Source organism: Sminthopsis crassicaudata, chromosome X (assembly GCF_048593235.1).
Source record: "Sminthopsis crassicaudata isolate SCR6 chromosome X, ASM4859323v1, whole genome shotgun sequence".
NCBI classification, from domain to species: Eukaryota; Metazoa; Chordata; class Mammalia; order Dasyuromorphia; family Dasyuridae; genus Sminthopsis; species Sminthopsis crassicaudata.
In genome coordinates this window covers 87,846,457-87,863,814 of record NC_133623.1, presented here as the reverse complement: position 1 = coordinate 87,863,814, position 17,358 = coordinate 87,846,457, and the positions used below count along the sequence as shown (strand labels likewise).

The following is a 17,358-nucleotide window of genomic DNA, read 5'->3' as shown; positions in this document are numbered from 1 at the left end:
TACAAAGCACTTTGTATGGGCTATTTCACTTGATTATTTGGACAGTTCTATGCAGTGTCTTTTTTCTTTTTAAATTGTTTTCTTTTTTCTGCTTTTATAGGTATTTTAACTTTTTAAATTTTCATTTCTTTATGAATGACATCGGGAGAGAAAAATCAGAATAAAAGGGAAAACCATGAAAGAGAAAAAAAAAAAACAGAAAAAAGAAGTGAACATAACATGCGTTGATTTGCATTCAATCTCCATAGTTCTGTTCCTGGATGCAGATGGTATTTTCTATCCAAAGTTTATTGAGATTGTCTTGATCACTGAACCATTGAAGAACCCTAAAGAACCAAGTCTTTATGAAGTGTCTTTTAATAATTGTTCAGTTAGGAAACTGAGGCTTAGGGAAATGAAGTGAAAGTGAAATCTAAGGCCACCCAAGTAGAACCAGAAGCAGAATTCAAATTGGAGTCTTTCTGACCCCAAATTCTGCTCTCAAAGCACTTCACTGTTGTTCCTTTGAGTAGGGGCTATTCTGTCTTAGTTGAGACATGTACAACAATAATGCCTATTTTCCTGTGAGTCAGTCTAAGTCTGAAATGAATTAGAAACAACTTTGATCTCTAGATAGAAAACAGATTAGAGGAAGAATATGTGTGTGGCAACCGCTTTCTCTTCTGCTTCTATGTTCTCTCACCTAGTGTATTCCCTTTCTCTCTTCTTACTTGGCCAAGTCCTTATTTTGGTTCCTCCGTTACATCATTCCTATACTACTGCTTATCCCCTAACTGGGTTCCCTGACTCCAGATGCTCCCTCCTGAATCCAGCCTCCATGCAGATGCCAAAATATTTTCCCTTAAGTACAATTCTCTGCATGGCTATTGCATTCTCATTCCCTACAACTACCATAATAAGTAGACTCCAGTGAGTCTCTATTACCTCTAGGATTTAAAAGCATAAACAGACTTCTTCTGCTCAGCATTTAGAGTTCTTCACCTTCCTATTGGTTATTTCTCATATAAAAAACTCAGTCTCCCATCTCTTTGCACTGACTGTCCCTCATGCCTGATATATTCTCCTTTCTTACCTCCATTTCTTAGAATCTCTGCCTTCCTTAGAGACTTGGTTGTGGTCTTCTGCAGGATATTTCTCCCCTAAGTCACATCTGTAATAGCGTAAGGTTACCTTTTGTTTCCTCTGCATGGATTTGAATATACTTGCACATGTATAATATATATATATATATATATATATATATATATATATATATATATATATATATATATATATATATATATATACACACACACATATATATATACATATATATGTATGTATATATATACATATATATGTGTATATATATACATATATATGATAATGTGGAACTGCATACATACCCATATAAATACATATATATATGTATATATACATACATATATATATATATACATATATATATATATATATATATATATATATATATATACACATGTATTTATATGGGTGTTCCACATTATCATGTAAGCTTATAATTTGCAACCAAGGTTGTTAGAGATAGGAAGATCAGATCCCCATATGGCATAACACTAAAAAAATTGCCTCAGATCAATTAATGATCAAGAATTCCAAACAGAAATGAGACATGGCATCTTTCACTGAACGAATGAACAAGTTGACAACCAGAGACCCAGAACTAGAGAACAGAGGGCTGCCTACCCAAGCAGCAATAGCATGGCACTAGCACTGACAAAGAAGCCTTCTAGTACCACCAGAGACTTTCTAGAAAGACAAATAGCCCAAGGCATGCTACAGTTTTGAAAAAGCCCCAGGGTGTGGTGGAAGCCACTAGGAAAGGCATGATGAGAACAGACACAGCAGAGCTCAACTGGGGACAGCTCAGGGCTCTGATGTCCCTAGAACTCTGCCTGAAATTCCATGCAGCTCCTGAAGCTCTATTACTCTAGCTCTTAAAGATAGTCAGGAGAACAAGGTTAAAACTAGAAAATATAGATCAGCATAGGAACTAATGTGAGACTCAGAGCAAGACTAAGAAAAGTTGATTACCTCATCCAAAAGTGCAGCAAGAGGAAGAAACCTGGCCTTGGGGATAGCAAAAAAAAAAATTAATGTTGAAACTTTAAGATGAGAGAGAATAACCAATTACAGAAATTTACTTGACAAAAAAGAATTACTGTAGAAACAGATTCCTAAAAATTCAAATTGGAAAAAAAAAAGAACACTATAATCAGGAAGAGGAGAAACTAAAGAAAAAATGTATTTTTTTCCACTGAAATAACTTACAATAACTTTTTACATACTTAGAAAATAGGAAACAAGAGAAAAAATATTGAAATAAAAATTCTGGATAGAAGAAATGAAGGAAAAAGACACACTTAAAACAGAAATTAGTCAACTTTATCCAAATAAAGGATTCCCTGAAAGATGAGAATATACTAAATAGAAAGCAATGACTCCCTGAGATAAGACAAACCATTAGAATAAAATCAAGAGTTAAAAAATGTTCCTAATTGGGAATCAAGATGGCAGACTAAAGGTAATTATCTAGCTGAACTTCCTTAATATTCCCTTCCAAACAACTTTAAAATAGTACTTCAAATCAAGTTCTAGAGAAACAAAGTTATCAAAAAGGCAGGGCAAGATATTTTTCCAGCCTTAGAAACTAAAGAGATTAGTAGGAGAAGTCTATAATTTACCAAGGTGAGCACTGACTAGAATGTTATGTGGCAATGGCAACAGCAGCACCTTTGAAAGTTTTCAGCCCAAAGATGATAAGGAGTTTAGGAAAGTGTGTCAGACAACTGTTCAAGGGACTCTTTGCTGGATCTGACTACAGCTGGTGTTTACTGGAAACTCTATTGTCCATACACAGTTCTGGGTCCCAGTTCTGTGGTAAAAAAAAAAAAAAGAGAATTGGTAGTGGGCCACAAAGGAGCAAGAGCCCTGGCCACAGTAACAAAGCAGAGAAAAGTACTAGAACATACAGCTATAGGGGACCAAGAAGCAGGGACTTTTCATTGGTAAAATAAATGCAGAAAGTAGTGGCCATACCTCTCCTAGGATCATTATCTTGAAAGTGCAAAAAAAAAATGTAGACTCCAAACGCAGTTCTGAAAACAGTAGGAAGAAAAAGTCAGAAGCTTTTCAGACTTTTCATCCCTACGTAAATAAAAGTGCCCAATTTTAACATAAAATTCAAAGTCAAGAAATAGGCTGGGAAAAATGAGGAAATAAGCAAAAGTAAAAAGAAATTGGCCATAAAAACCTACTATACTAGCTGGAAAGCCCAGAGAAACTCAGAGAAGGGTAACTACGTAAAAATAATTATCAAAAAAAGTCTCAAAGAAAAATGGTAATTGTAGCTCAGTCCAACAAGAATTCCTGGAAAAATTTGAAGAAAGAAATAAGAATAATAGAGGAAAATAATAACTAACCACATCTCCAGAAGACAAAACATAATACCCACCTTTTGATAGAGAATTGATGTTTTCATAACCCTAATAGGAAAACACATTACAGTCTTCTTCACTTAACCAAAGGCTATGAAAAGATTTGTAGTCCTCAGATGAGAAAAATGGAGATGGTGGAGAAACACCCTTCGCCCAATAAATTTTTTTACCAAGCTGAGACATCAAATGTTTTATTAGTGTTTTCCATCATCCTTACAAGTTAAACCAGCCATGGAAAAAATGGGAGAAAATGTAGTCATTTAGAGAAGATACACTCCAGTTCTCTTTGGGTAACTGTATTAGAAATTCCCAAAGTGAGCTGCAACATCCCTCCCAACACAGCCATCCCTGATACAAATAATGAACTATTTAGTTAATGTCATTGAGTTCTGGTGGATGTGTTATACAGAGTCACAGAGCATATCTTAAAACAGCTGCAGGAGCTGCTAAAGTGATTCTTCCCTGCTTCCCATTTTGTATTGGGAAAAGAAACTGAAAAACAGGATTTTTAACTGCTTTAGCATGGGATAAATACTGAAGTTGTGTGGAGGTAAAATAAGCAGGTCCTGACTAAACTCTGACACTATCAGGCTGTATTTTCATGGATAACTTACTTCCCATTTTGGGGGCATCCTGTTATGAGGAAAAACACAGGGAGGCAGAAGATATAGGGAGACAGACAGATAGTCAAAAGATTGAGAGAGAGAGAGAGACAGACCATAGTGTGGACTCTCTTAGAACACAAATGAGTAGGATTGGAAATTTTGTGGCTTGCCTACCATTGCCACTGAAAAAAGATTTCAGTCCCATAAAAAGAGAATATGCAGTTTCATATCTGCTTTCCATAGCAGTCAATAATACTGCCTGTGGGACATTGGGCCCAATTGGGGAAGCTGTACCATACCCTGAATTTATTAATAGGCTGATGCTGAGCAGCACTGGGGAGGGAATATGACATGGCTCCTCTTTTCATGAAGTTCATTTTGAGAAATTAAGATCACTGAAGGATGGAAGATATCTTCACTAATGGATGGGAGAGGCAAAAAAAAAGAGCCTATGATTATTTCCATGTGCATCCTTTATGCTTAGGTTTACAGTTTAAAAAATGGGGGAAACGTCTGAGGGTTTTAGTATCCTGAAAGGGTAAGATCGACTCTTCCTTGCGTGTGATGGCAACAAAGAGGAGAAAAACAAAACAAAACATAACAAAAAACACCTAATGCAACATTAGCTGATATCATATATCGGTATGGCTTCTATAGTAAGAGCTATAGCATCCAGGAAAACTTAGCTTGTATCCCCATGGCTGTCCTCCATGGTACATCCAGAGTCCTGAGTGCCACATTTTAGGAAGGATGCTGGTAAGCTATAGTGTCTTATATACTTATATAAGAGCAGGGCAACCAAGTATATATTCAGAGCAGGGGCAACCAAGATGGAGGAAGACTTAACATACCTTAAGAAGATTTGGTGAAGGAAATGTTTTTTTTTTTTTCCTGGAATAAAGCAGAAAAAATACATACATTAGTCATCTATAAGGATCTAAGGGCATGTCGTGAGGATCATTCCTGATAGACTAGACCACTTCTGGCTGGCCTCAGAGAGTAGAACTAAGAGCAAAGAAGGGGATTTTTGAAGAGGCAGGTTTAGGTTCAAAGATCATTGCCTATTAGAGCTGAGGAAGAATGGAATATTTTGGGTGTTATTCAACTCCCATTCCTTGGAGCATTGCAAACACGTGGTATTGCAGAACATTACCTGGTCAGATGCCGCTCAGACTAGAAGTTCTCTTGGGTCCTGTCAAACTGGGAGGGTCTTTTCCTTGTATTGTCCATTCTATAAATGCCATGATTTTCTAAAACTGGGCAGAACCCTGGTCTTGCATTCATGAAAACCCAAGTGTAAGGCCTCCCTCTGCCATAAATCAGATGTGTGTGACAAACCCTAAAGCCTCTCAGCGTCCAAGTCAAGCTGCCAAGGCAACAAGTTGCAGACAGCATGCTTACTTGGAGTGGCAGGGCCCTTTAGAAGCTCCCTCCTGATCATAGATACTAAATCATTGTAATGCAAGATAGGAAAAAAAATATCCTGCAATGCAAAGAGCTGGCCCCCTCCGTTCTTCTGAGGCCGTGGGGGTGGGGAGAGCGACCCTGCTCTGGGCCATGGCTGACGCCCCTCCCGTGCCCTTGCAGGCCTTTATGCGGGCATCAAGTTTTTCCGACTTCATCTTCAAACGCTGCCCCCGTCTCCGAGCCAAGTATGACACCCCCTACATAATCTGGACCAGCCTGCCCACGGACCCCCAGCTCAAGGAGCGCTCAGCCGCCACCGTGGCCAGGAGGGGGCGTGAGTTGGCCGGCTCGGGCCTCCCCGGGGCCATGGCTCATGAGCACTTGGCAGACGGCGGGTAGCCCCCTGCTGGGGTGGCTGGGGGAGGGAGGACCCCACCAGGGACGCCGTGGCCTGTGGCCAGTCCCTTTGGAGAGGCCCCCCGGCCATACGAGGATCTGTCCCTGGCCATCCCGGCGGGCTCTCAGGCCTCCAGGGCCCCCAGAGGAGCACACAGGGGGAGACACTGGGTGGGGGGGCGCCCGCCTCTGACGGACGGACGGACTGCCTGCCTTTGCAGCTGCAGACCACGTCCTCCAGGAGCTATGTGGGCGCCAGTGCCCCAGCGGGCCTGAGCAGAGATGAAGACACCGGGCGCTTCCATGGGACCAAAAAGGGCAACTTCCACGAGATCTTTAACTTGACAGAAAATGAGCGGCCGCTGGCAGGTACTTCCGAAAGTCACCCTGAGGGGCAGGGAGTGATGAGAGTGCGGGGAGGAGGCCTGACTGGGGACTTGGCTGCTTCTCTCGCACCAGTCACACCTCCTCCCCATGCTGCCCATGCCCTTATTGTGCCCTTCCTCACGCCTGGGAGGCCCTTAGGGGAACGGGCAGCCATAGCCTGACCTCGGGCCCCACGCCCCGAGTTACCCAGGCCGGCGCCCTCACCAGGCAGATGACCACACCAAGGCCAGAGAAAGGCCGGGGTCTCGTGTTCTGCTCCTGCCTGTCTGCCCAGCCCTGGAGCTGAGGGGGTGCTGGGCACACAGGGGAGGGGGGCCTGAAGGATTGAGCCCCGCTGCTTCCCCTGTAGTGTGTGAAAATGGCTGGTGGTGCTGCCTGATCAACAGGGACCGCAAGATGCCCACAGACTACATCCGCAACGGGGTGCTCTACGTGACCGAGAAGTGAGCCTGGGCTCCCGTCGGCGGGTGGGGGGGGGGCCTGCGCTGGGGGGTCGGGGCCTCCAGCCCGTGCTCACTCGCTGGGGGCGGGGGCTGGTGTCTGAGGGAACAACCAGGACTTCAGCGGGCAGAGGCTGGGAGTCGCCCGCTTTGGCCCACTCGGAGCGGAGGAGCTCCCCCCCTTCCTCTGGGGGTCTCCTCCACCTTCTTTCTTCCCTTTCAGTTATTTATGCTTTGAGAGCTCCAAGTCTGGCTCCTCTAAGAGGAACAAGGTCATCAGGCTGACGGACATCACAGATATTCAGAAGGTGCGGCCCTGGCGGGGTGTCGTGGGCCCTGGGGGCTGGGCCATTAGTGGGGGCAGGGCCCTTCTTGGCTCGGGCGTCCCTGTCAGTCCTCCCCTTCCTGCTGGCCTCCATCTCTCTCCTGAAAGGATTCTTTGCCAAGTTCCCCAGGCCAGGGCAGGGGAGGAGGGGGCTGGTCCTGGCCGTGTCCCCTAGTCTTTACCCCCCAACCTTGTCCATCCAGGGCTCCTTCCCCAAAGGCACCTCTGGCCCGCCTCCATTGCTCCCTTTTCCATCCCAGCCACACTGGGCCGAACAGCCTCCTTGCCTCCATTTCTCCTGCCGCCCCCTTCTCTGTGTCCCCTCCTGTGCCCAGCCTTTCTCTCCCGAGCAGCCTGTCTGCCTGTGGCCAGCCCTGCGGCCCTGTCTCCCTCCTCCAGCCTGCCTCTCCTGGCCTCCCCCCAGGCCCTCTCGGGCCCCTGGGCTCCTTTGCGTCCCACACTGTCTTGCCCTCGGCTCCCCGGGCCGTCCCAGTCCCACGGCGCCGGCTCCTTCTCCCAGGCTCTCCGCTGGGGCGGCCCCTGGCCCGGCTGTTCCTGCCTCAAGCTCGTGCTTTAACAGGGGGGTCGGTGTGCACGGCGGGGGCAGGGGCTGCTCCCAGGATTCAGGGTCATCAATCTTTTATTTCCCGGCCCATGTGGCTCCAAGGCCCTTTCCCAGTGGGCCCCAAAAGGTGCCGCCATCACTAAGGCTGCCACCGTTGTTATAATTCCCGGATGATTGGGGGTTCCTCCGGCCCTGGGGGCGGGCAGCTCCCCAAGCCCCGGCCCCCCACTGGGCCCTGGAGGGTGGCTTGGGTTCCCGGCTGGGGGTCCGGGCCCAGTCACAGGGCGCTTTGTCTTCCAGTACAAGGTCCTCTCTGTCCTCCCGGGATCCGGCATGGGAATCGCAGTGTCCACACCATCCACCCAGAAGGTGAGAGGCCCCTTCTGGAGCCCTGGGGGGGGCAGCTCGGCCCCAGGGACCGGCATGGCTGGGGGAGGGCTGAGGGACAGCCCATCTGGGCGCCCGGCTTCCCCCTCCCAGGCCCGCTGCTCCCTCTCGCTCCCCCCTGCTGCGGGGAGGGGGTGGCTCCAGCCCTCCTTCGTCCCGTGTCTGCGTTTCTTGGACCACAAGGGGCCCCAGCACTATTTCTGTCTCAGTCCAAAAGCTTAAGCTACCATGCCCCACCATGCTCAGCCCCCAGCCCTAGACTCCCAGAAGAGTAGCGCTTCAGGGGAGCCTAGAAGAGAGGTGTCAGAGGGGGAGGGGCCTGAGAACAGGGGGTGTCAGAGAGGGAGGGGCCTGAGAACAGGGGGTGTCAGAGAGGGAGGGGCCTGAGAACAGGGGGTGTCAGAGAGGGAGGGGCCTGAGAACAGGGGGTGTCAGAGGGGGAGGGGCCTGAGAACAGGGGGTGTCAGAGGGGGAGGGGCCTGAGAACAGGGGGTGTCAGAGGGGGAGGGGCCTGAGAACAGGGGGTGTCAGAGAGGGAGGGGCCTGAGAACAGGGGGTGTCAGAGGGGGAGGGGCCTGAGAACAGGGGGTGTCAGAGGGGGAGGGGCCTGAGAACAGGGGGTGTCAGAGGGGGAGGGGCCTGAGAACAGGGGGTGTCAGAGGGGGAGGGGCCTGAGAACAGGGGGTGTCAGAGGGGGAGGGGCCTGAGAACAGGGGGTGTCAGAGGGGGAGGGGCCTGAGAACAGGGGGTGTCAGGGGGGGAGGGGCCTGAGAACAGGGGGTGTCAGAGGGGGAGGGGCCTGAGAACAGGGGGTGTCAGAGGGGGAGGGGCCTGAGAACAGGGGGTGTCAGAGCTGGGAGGGGCCTGAGAACAGGGGGTGTCAGAGGGGGAGGGGCCTGAGAACAGGGGGTGTCAGAGGGGGAGGGGCCTGAGAACAGGGGGTGTCAGAGGGGGAGGGGCCTGAGAACAGGGGGTGTCAGAGAGGGAGGGGCCTGAGAACAGGGGGTGTCAGAGGGGAGGGGCCTGAGAACAGGGGGTGTCAGAGGGGGAGGGGCCTGAGAACAGGGGGTGTCAGAGGGGGAGGGGCCTGAGAACAGGGGGTGTCAGAGCTGGGAGGGGCCTGAGAACAGGGGGTGTCAGAGGGGAGGGGCCTGAGAACAGGGGGTGTCAGAGGGGGAGGGGCCTGAGAACAGGGGGTGTCAGAGGGGGAGGGGCCTGAGAACAGGGGGTGTCAGAGGGGAGGGGCCTGAGAACAGGGGGTGTCAGAGGGGAGGGGCCTGAGAACAGGGGGTGTCAGAGGGGGAGGGGCCTGAGAACAGGGGGTGTCAGAGGGGGAGGGGCCTGAGAACAGGGGGTGTCAGAGGGGGAGGGGCCTGAGAACAACATCTGGGCTGGGAAGGGCTTAGAATAAGGATCTTGGGGACAGAGCTCAGAGGAGCCGAGTCCCTTTACCTGTCTGCCTCAGTTTACCTATCTGAGGGATGGGGAGGGTAATGCCCCCAGGGTTGTTGTGGGAGATCCCCTTTGGTAGGTGCTTTGCCCACTCCCAGATACCGTGGAGATCTCGGCGCCGCTCCTGGGCAGCTGAGACGTCGGGCACCAGGACTCAATGTCCCCTCTGGCCCAGCCTCTGTGACCCAGCGGGATCCCCAGGTCTCCGCTTTCCGCGGTTTACGATGGAGGCTCTGGCTCCAAAGGAGCATTTGAATGAGGGTGGGCCGCGGCCCTCTGCCCAGTTGGCCCAAATGGAAGCAGATTCTGCGCCCCCGTTCTCCCGGTCTGGGAACAGGGATGGGAGCGGGGCCTGGCTTCCGGAGCGGCTCCTTTCCCGGGACAGTGGCGGCCCTCGGTGTCTCCGACCCTGACCTGTTGCTTTCCTCGCAGCCCCTCGTGTTCGGTGCCATGGTCCACAGGGATGAAGCGTTTGAGACCATCTTCGGGCAGTACGTGAAGATCACGTCCGCGGCAGCGTCCAGTAGCAACAGCTAGTGGTGACCCCGGGGCCGCCGGGACCCTACTCTTTTAAATGACTCTGGCAGTGAAAGCGACCAGTCATCTCATGATCTCCTTGGCAATAACGCCCCCGGCCCCGGGGCCCCATCCCACATCCCGACCCTCGGTCCTGTCGTTGGTCTGCAGCATCTGCGAGAGAGGCGGTGAGAGGCCGTGGGCCGACCTCGCACACTGAACGCTGTTCATGTCAGCTCGCGGGGTGTGAGCCGGAGGGGAGGTCCCAGCGGAGAGCTGATCGTCGTGTCCGGCTCCGTCAGGGCCCACCGTCGCAGAGCATCCGGAGGCCCACGGGCCCTGGCCGCTGCCCTCGGGGACGCCGACCCATCCCTTCAGGCCCTGATCGGGTGCAGCCGTTTTTGGTTCTTCGCTGAGGTTGACGGAGAAGAACTGGAAGAGTTGGGATTGGAGGAGAATGGGGACGAGGGAAACTGTGCCTCCAACTCCATGGCCTCCAGCCCAGGAGACCCTGGGAACATTTCCTCCTGACTTCCCTGGATGCTTTAAAGGGGCATCCCGTGGAAGGCCCTATGAGCCCTGAGAAGTGCCCCCTTTTCCGGCCCTTTACCAAAATGGCCTCCTCTCCTTTACCCCAGCTCCATGTTTGCTTTCTCTTTGGTGCCCCAGGAAGCCTGGCATGAGATCTGAGCAAATGGAATCTTCCCAAGTCAGAGCGGGGACCGGCGGTCCCTGGGAGTCGCCGGTGCCCTCGCACCGCTCTGTAGCGAGCCATCCAGAAGGTGCTACGGAGGGCTGGCCGGCCTTCTGGGCTTCTTGGTTCCTATGACGACACTGAAAGGGCTTGGCAATGTAAGGTAGTTAAAATGTGTCTGACAACAGCTTGTTCTCCGAGCTGAGGTGGCTGGCCGGCTCCGAGACAATCCGGAGCTCTTCTCCACACAAGCCTGGCACTACCCCCGCCTTGCCAGTCAAGCCTCCGAGGACCCACATACTGAGAGAAAGGTGGCTTGGAGCCAGGCAGTGCCCTTTCATCCGCACAGTATTTCTAGGTCATGTTTGCAGTGTTGGAGTAGTGTGTGACGAGACCCCCTGACTGCTACCCAGGAGAGCTGGAGCAAACTTGACCGGACCCCCCATCTTGATCCCTCTTCTCCGATCCATTCTGGACGAAACATGTTTGTCCTGTAGAGGATTAGAAAGTGGGGATGGAAAAAAGCCCAGATGACCAGAACCCCCTCCCCCCCCCCCCCCCACTCTGAGCAGTGAGAACCCGGGCCAAGGGCTGGGCCTGCGCTCAGAATGAGAGGTCCCGGCTTATTTGTTCCTTAACCAGAACTCAGAGACGGTCTGAAGGCTTCAGAACCCAAGGGCACGGCCCCGTCTTCTGCTCCAAGTGAGGACCGTGCAAGAGATGTTCTTCGGAAGTCGCCCTCAGCCTAGGGATCTTGGGAAACAGTCATCATGGTAGACAGACCAGGAGTGTAGGGAACCACCAGGGCAGAGCAAGAAGCATCATGAGCTTTACGTCCGCGCCGCTCCAGCCAGATCCCAGCCCTTCCGGCTCATCCTTCGTCCCCGGGTGTTTGTGAGAATTGCTTTTTGAAGAAACAGATTCTATTTTTTACAGAGAGCAAGCTGTTTTTCTTATTTTTGTATCATTTTCAGATGGAATTTTTACCTTCGCTCTGATCATAATTTGCTGGTTCGGAGAAGAAATTGGGAAGCGGCCCTTCTTGCTTCCGTTTCCCGGCCCATGGAGCCTCCACCTCCGGGAGATGGGAAAAGCTTTGAGGATGGTTGGTTTCTGCCCCAAGGCCAGTGGGGGGATGCAGCTCGGGGCTGGGCCAGATTGGGGTAGGAAGGAGTCACCACTTCAGGACCGGGCTCCCAACAGAACCGCCAGTAGTGACCAATGACCTAAACTTACAGCCTGTCGGCGTTTAGAGGCTGGGTTTCTTAGGTGCCGTGTCCAGCGGTCCTTCCTCTGTGTAGTTCCTCCAAGGCCCGTTCTTGGAGCCAAGAATCCCCCTCCGCTTCTCCGCAGCCAACCCCTTCCCTTCTCCCAGCCTAAGTCTGGGACCCTGACCCTCGTGACAAAGGCACAGCTGGAAGCCAAAGGACTCCGGGCGGCGGGGCCGCCCCCCCAGACCTCTCCCCGCCGGCTCTGGCGGGATATCGTCAGGATATCGTGGGTGCCCCCAAGGGGGTTCCTTTGGCACAGCAGCGGGGGACGGGCGGGCAGTCGGGCACAGCGGAGACCCTTACTGTTGGGGTCGGCCGCAGGTGTTTGCGGCAGAGTCCCACGGACTTCTTCGAGAGAAATGGGGTGGTTGAGTTGGAATTCCTTCCAAGGAGCAAGGGAGATGAAAACTGACCACGTCGCCGCCAGGGGGCGCCCGCGAAGCTGCCGTCGCCGCCAGGGGGCGCCCGCGAAGCTGCCGTCCCCGCCCCCTGCTTCCGGGCAGCCCGCTGGCTCTCGAGGGCCACGGTCCCTGGCCGCACCATGAGCCAGCAGCCAAGCCTTCTGCGCGTCCGTGCGCACCGAGCTCCAGCGCCGGACCGGGAGGGGCGCGAGGGGGCGGGGTCTCTCCGTGCGGGCCCGGGGCTCGGCATTTTCCCGTCCAAGTCCGAGTCTGTTTTGAACCTGTAAATACTCGTTCTCAAAGTCGCTTTTGTTCGCCACAATTGTCCGAAGAACCGATGAGAACAAAATGGCCGTGACGGTTTTTAAGAAAATCTTGTTTGTTTAAGAAAAAGTCTTGTATAAATTATAATTTTTATTTAAATAAACCTAAACCGCTTTGTGCTAACAAGCTCGGCCTTTCACTGGCAGCCGGACGGCGAGACGCGGCGCCCTCTAGTGGGCGAAGCCGAGACCGTGGGACTAAGAGGTCACCATGCTGGCAGAAGCAGCAGGAGGAAGGCAGCCGGGTGGCTCCGGCAGGGACCACCAGGGGGCAGGGAGGACACGGACTCCTTCCCAGCCAGACCAGAGCTGGCCAGCCTCCTCCCGGACTCGGCGCTCCGGGGACTGTGCTGGCCAGGGGTGCATTTCTCAGGATGCTCACTCATGACCAGGTGACTTTGGGCAAGCTGCTTCCTTCCACAGTCCGGAGCTACAGTCTCGGCCCGTGATGATCTCGTGTAAATGATTTCTTCCGGTCTTTAAGGGATCTTGAAGTCCTCTCCCAGGAAAAGCGGAGAGTCTCTTCTGTTTTCCAAATATGTTTATGTATTATGTGTGAAGAGGTATTCCTTACCCCTAATAGGAATGAATGAGTCCAGAAGCATTCATTATGCACTTGACTATTGTTCCTAGAGTGAGACCAAGCCCTGGGGGCACAAATACAAAAGTCAGAGACTACATGTGGAATGCAACCCCTGACCACTGCTTCCTCCTCCAAAGCTGGGCTCTAAGGAGCTGAATGGCTTCTCCAGCCCAGCTTCTCCCACCAGCCTAATAAACAGAGTACAAGGAAGGGTGCAGAGGAAATCCTCGGGGGCCCCTGGGAAGGAATGGACAAAATCATCCATCTGCAGATTAATGGCAACAGAGCTATAAAGGAACAGCCAAGAGAAATGTAAAGTGTGGCTCTTCAAAATTCTCCCCCAAATGCAAGTTTTTGTTTGGAAGGGTCAGAGAGACCTGGAAGATGCACAAGAACAGATGCAGAGGAAGGGAGCTAAACCGGGAGAACAGCTGTATTGTGCCAACAGACAAAAGTGGGAACTCTGTTCAGTGACCAAGTACAATGCCAGGAAAGAAGGAAGTGACCCCCCCCTTCTGAAAGGGGAGAGGCTCAGGGGAAGAATGAGGCAGACATTTCTGGACATGGTCACAGTGGATGTTTGGTTGCTTGACTACTGTGTGTATTTTTTGAAGGGTTTTGGAGGAAAGAAAGAGAAATAAAGAAAAGAAGAGAGAAATAAAGAAAGAAAAAAGGAGAGAGAGCAAGAAAGAAAGGGAGGAAGAGAGGAAACAAGGAAGAAAAAAAAGAAAAGGATGAAGGAAGTTAAAATGAAGGGAGGAAGAGAAGGTGTGAGGGAGGAAGAAAGGGAAGGAAGAAAGAAGAAAGGAAGGAAAGAAAAGAAAGGAAAATAAGAAAGGAAGAAGGTGAAAGGGAGGGAGGAAAGGAGGAAAGAAGGAAGAAAGAAAAGGAAGATAAAAAAAGAAAGAAAGGAGGAAAGGAGGGAGAAAAGAAGAATGAGAAGAGAAAGAAAGGGAAGAAGACTGAAAGGAGAAAGAAAGGAACGGAGACAGAAGAGAAAGAAGCCTGTCACTGAGGCACTTTTCAAAAATTCATAGAAAAGAACAGAAGGAATTGGAGGCAAGCCAGACAGCTTGGAAAGTTACATGATGCCTTTATCATTTATCATAAAAGAAAAACAAGCCGCCTCTTTTGTGTATAATCCTCCCCTCCACTCCTCTGTATATACAGAAACGCTCATTTTATTTGGAAATTTAATGTTTAAAAATCTCACCAGTGCCCTAACCTTAATGTCCTAATATTAAGTCTGATAGCTCACTTGACCAGTGAAGAGATCTGCTGTGGGAGCCAGTCTGTAGCCCAAATCTCCACCTTCGGATCACTCTTGTCTTGTGGCTCAGTTTTTTTCGTTGACCTAACATTCAAATAGACACAGCCCCAATCCCCTGGAGAGCAGGAGGGAGGCCTGGATTGCTGTCAGATGGGGAAGGGGCCGCCCTTTGGAGGTGGCCTTGGCAGGACGGTTTATCTGGGAGGAAGGCAGGCTGCCTACAGGATAAAACCCCAGGGAGTGTTAGCCTAGATGGGAAGCTGGGTTTTAGTGACTCTAACTGGGTCACACCCGAAGTTGCCCTATTTGCAGCCAGGTGGATGCTAATGACCTTATTAAAAACTCTGAAGTTGGGCCATAAGGGAGGAGGGAGAGAGGGAGAAAATATTAGAGCTAACTCAGCCTGGTACTCTCATTTTACTGATGAAGAAGTGGCAGCCTGAGTCACCCAGTGTTAGCACAGTCAGGAAGGCAGAACACTGGTGGGAAGGGGCTCCAGGGGCTGCTGGAGTTAGGGGAGGCAAGCCGGACCTCTGTCCTGCCAATAAACCGTCCACATTGTGCCTTCAAGTCACAGGAAGCCTCTTTGGGACCAATAATTTGGCTTCACAGCTTCTGTTTCCTGCCAAGGTAGCTCTTCGCTGGGTGTCTAGATCCGCTGTTCCTCGTCCCTGAAGGGCTTGTGCATAGGCCGGTCTATGTGTTGCCTGAGGCCTAGAGCCCAGAAAACAGCAAAGGTGACGGTGGCTATATGATGGGTCTCCAATGGCCGCAGCCTGGACAGCATTGTCCATCGGGGACGTCCAGCTGGGGCTAGAAGAGGGTTTCTCTACAGACCAGAATGGTCCAGGGCGTGTGGACGGTCTCAGGACCCAGAACATCACTTGTCCTCAGCTGTGATGACCAGGGAGAGATTAGCACAATCATGGCTCAATCTGTGGCTAGAAGGGACCCCCATTTTACAGAGGCTAAATGGAGGCTTGGGGGAAGCAAAGCCATGTGTCAATGTCACACTATGGGGAGTGTCAGACTTTGAACCCCTGCCCTGAGTCCAGTACTCTGTCCAGCGTACCTCTGTCCCGATTCATAGAGGAGACGGGAGAGGGAGGCAAATGTGAATTTTGCGCACACTCTGCCATGCAGCCCAGAACCAGCACGTGTAGCTGGGACAGGCACTGCAGATGGTCCATCAGCTGGGTCTGGAAAGCCACAGGGAGAAGGCAGCCGGCTGGCTCGCCCTGGGGAAACTAGCCCACTCCTAATGGTTCCCAGCTGCTCCCTGTGGATCCCCTTCCTTCCCATTGAAACATTTGTTCTTGGGATGATTGTGGATGGTTCCCCACCTTGGAACAAAATAGATCCTGAAGAAAACAAGGTTGCCAGTGGCCCAGAGGGTGCGGGGGTGGGGATAGCCTGGCACAGAAGTTGGGGGGGATGGCACTAGTGGTTGGGAGCAGGAGGGGTAGTGCCCAGGGAGGCTGAGAAGGCCGGCAGGTCAGGATGGAAATAGGTGAGGCTGGAGATGGTGAGCCTGGGGCTGGTTAGCCGGGCTTTTAGGGAAGGTCCCTTTGGCAGCAGCAGGGGTACAGAGCGGGTAGGAGGCACCAGGAGCAATTCGGAGGCTCTTGGGATAACCTGGGGGAGAGGAGCTGAGGGCCCAAGATGGAGCTGGAGCTATGCAAATAGAGAGGGACCGATTCCAAAGCTGCTGATCCCAGCACCAAGTGGGATGAGGGGCTAGGGACGGAGGCCGGAAGGAAGGGGATGGCCACTGGCTGGAGCACTGCTGCGGGGATTGGCAAGCTCCCCGTAACCCGTTGGGTCGCTGAGGCTGCAGGCACTCACTCTTGCCCTCCCCAGCCCTTTCTGGGATCCTCCCTGGGTCTCTGCTGTGTCACTCCCACTGGAGTGCTCAGGCCCTGGACCTTCAGGCACCCATGCTACCCTCTGTGCCAGTGGCCTCCCCCGTGGGCAGCAGAAGGCATCCTGCTGGAATGCTGTGGAGGGGCATTTCTGCAAAATGAGCTAATTTATCTAACACCCCCTTGATTGTGATAATAGCTGTAATTTGTATTGTCTTAAAATTTGTAAAAAGCTTTACAAATATTTTATCCTCATAATAGTTATGACAGTTTATTATTATTCCCATTTTACAGATGAAGAAACTGAGTTACATAGAGGATAAGTGACTTACCTGGGGTCACATAGCTAATAAAATGTCTGAGGATGAATTTGAACTCGGGACTTTCTGGGTCTAAGTCCCATGCTCTATCCACTATATCACCCGACTGTTTTGACCATTCACTTGATTATAGTTCAGTTTAAATGAAATTCACACAACCAGTATGTGATTGAACTTGGAGAAATTAAGTCTTCATTTACTTAAGTAAACCAATAGCCTCAATCACAGAGTGTAATGTACTTCAGTTGTTTTTTTGAGGAACATAAGGGCTCACTAAGGAGTTATGTATTTGTGCATGTATGTGTTCATATATGCATATGCATATGTGCGCATATATTTTGGTGACTCAATTTCCATTTTTAAATGCAGAATTTTGAATTTAAGTTAAAATTCTATGTAGAAGAATAATTTTGAATAATTTCTTGTCTGTCTCAATGAAATAATACTAAGTGTTAATATGATGGAATATATATATAGTAAGAAAAGACAGCCTTTTTTGTATTTTTTGTCCTTTTTTAAATTTAAGCTTTTTATTTTCAAAATGTATACATGAATAATTTTCAACATTCACCTTTACAAGACCTTGTGTTCTAATTTTTTGCCCTCTCTTCTCTCCAACCTCTCAGATGGCAAATGATCCAATATATGTTAACCATGGCCAGCTTTTCTATACCTATTTCCACAGATATCATGCTACCC

At 50.7% G+C, this 17,358-nt stretch overlaps 1 protein-coding gene and 1 long non-coding RNA gene across 10 annotated transcripts in view; one reads left to right on the top strand and one right to left on the bottom strand.

The window, feature by feature from the left end:
* The window catches only part of LOC141548306 (GRAM domain-containing protein 4-like), a 50,282-nt gene extending 37,534 nt beyond the window's left edge, over positions 1-12,748 (top strand). Inside the window, exons 2-7 of one of the 2 annotated variants that reach the window (XM_074277082.1) lie at positions 5,648-5,712; positions 6,085-6,232; positions 6,600-6,693; positions 6,914-6,998; positions 7,881-7,949; positions 9,852-12,748. In XM_074277082.1, coding sequence (XP_074133183.1) covers positions 6,647-6,693; positions 6,914-6,998; positions 7,881-7,949; positions 9,852-9,956 — 306 coding nt within the window. In that variant the 5' untranslated portion in view covers positions 5,648-5,712; positions 6,085-6,232; positions 6,600-6,646 and the 3' untranslated portion in view covers positions 9,957-12,748. Of the gene's footprint in view, positions 1-5,647; positions 5,802-6,084; positions 6,233-6,599; positions 6,694-6,913; positions 6,999-7,880; positions 7,950-9,851 lie in introns of both variants that reach the window. The other variant, XM_074277083.1, reaches the window with a different exon arrangement.
* LOC141548957 (uncharacterized) overlaps positions 1-17,358 on the bottom strand; it is a 1,406,018-nt gene that overhangs the window by 74,257 nt on the left and 1,314,403 nt on the right. The gene's annotated exons all lie outside the window — the stretch shown is intronic.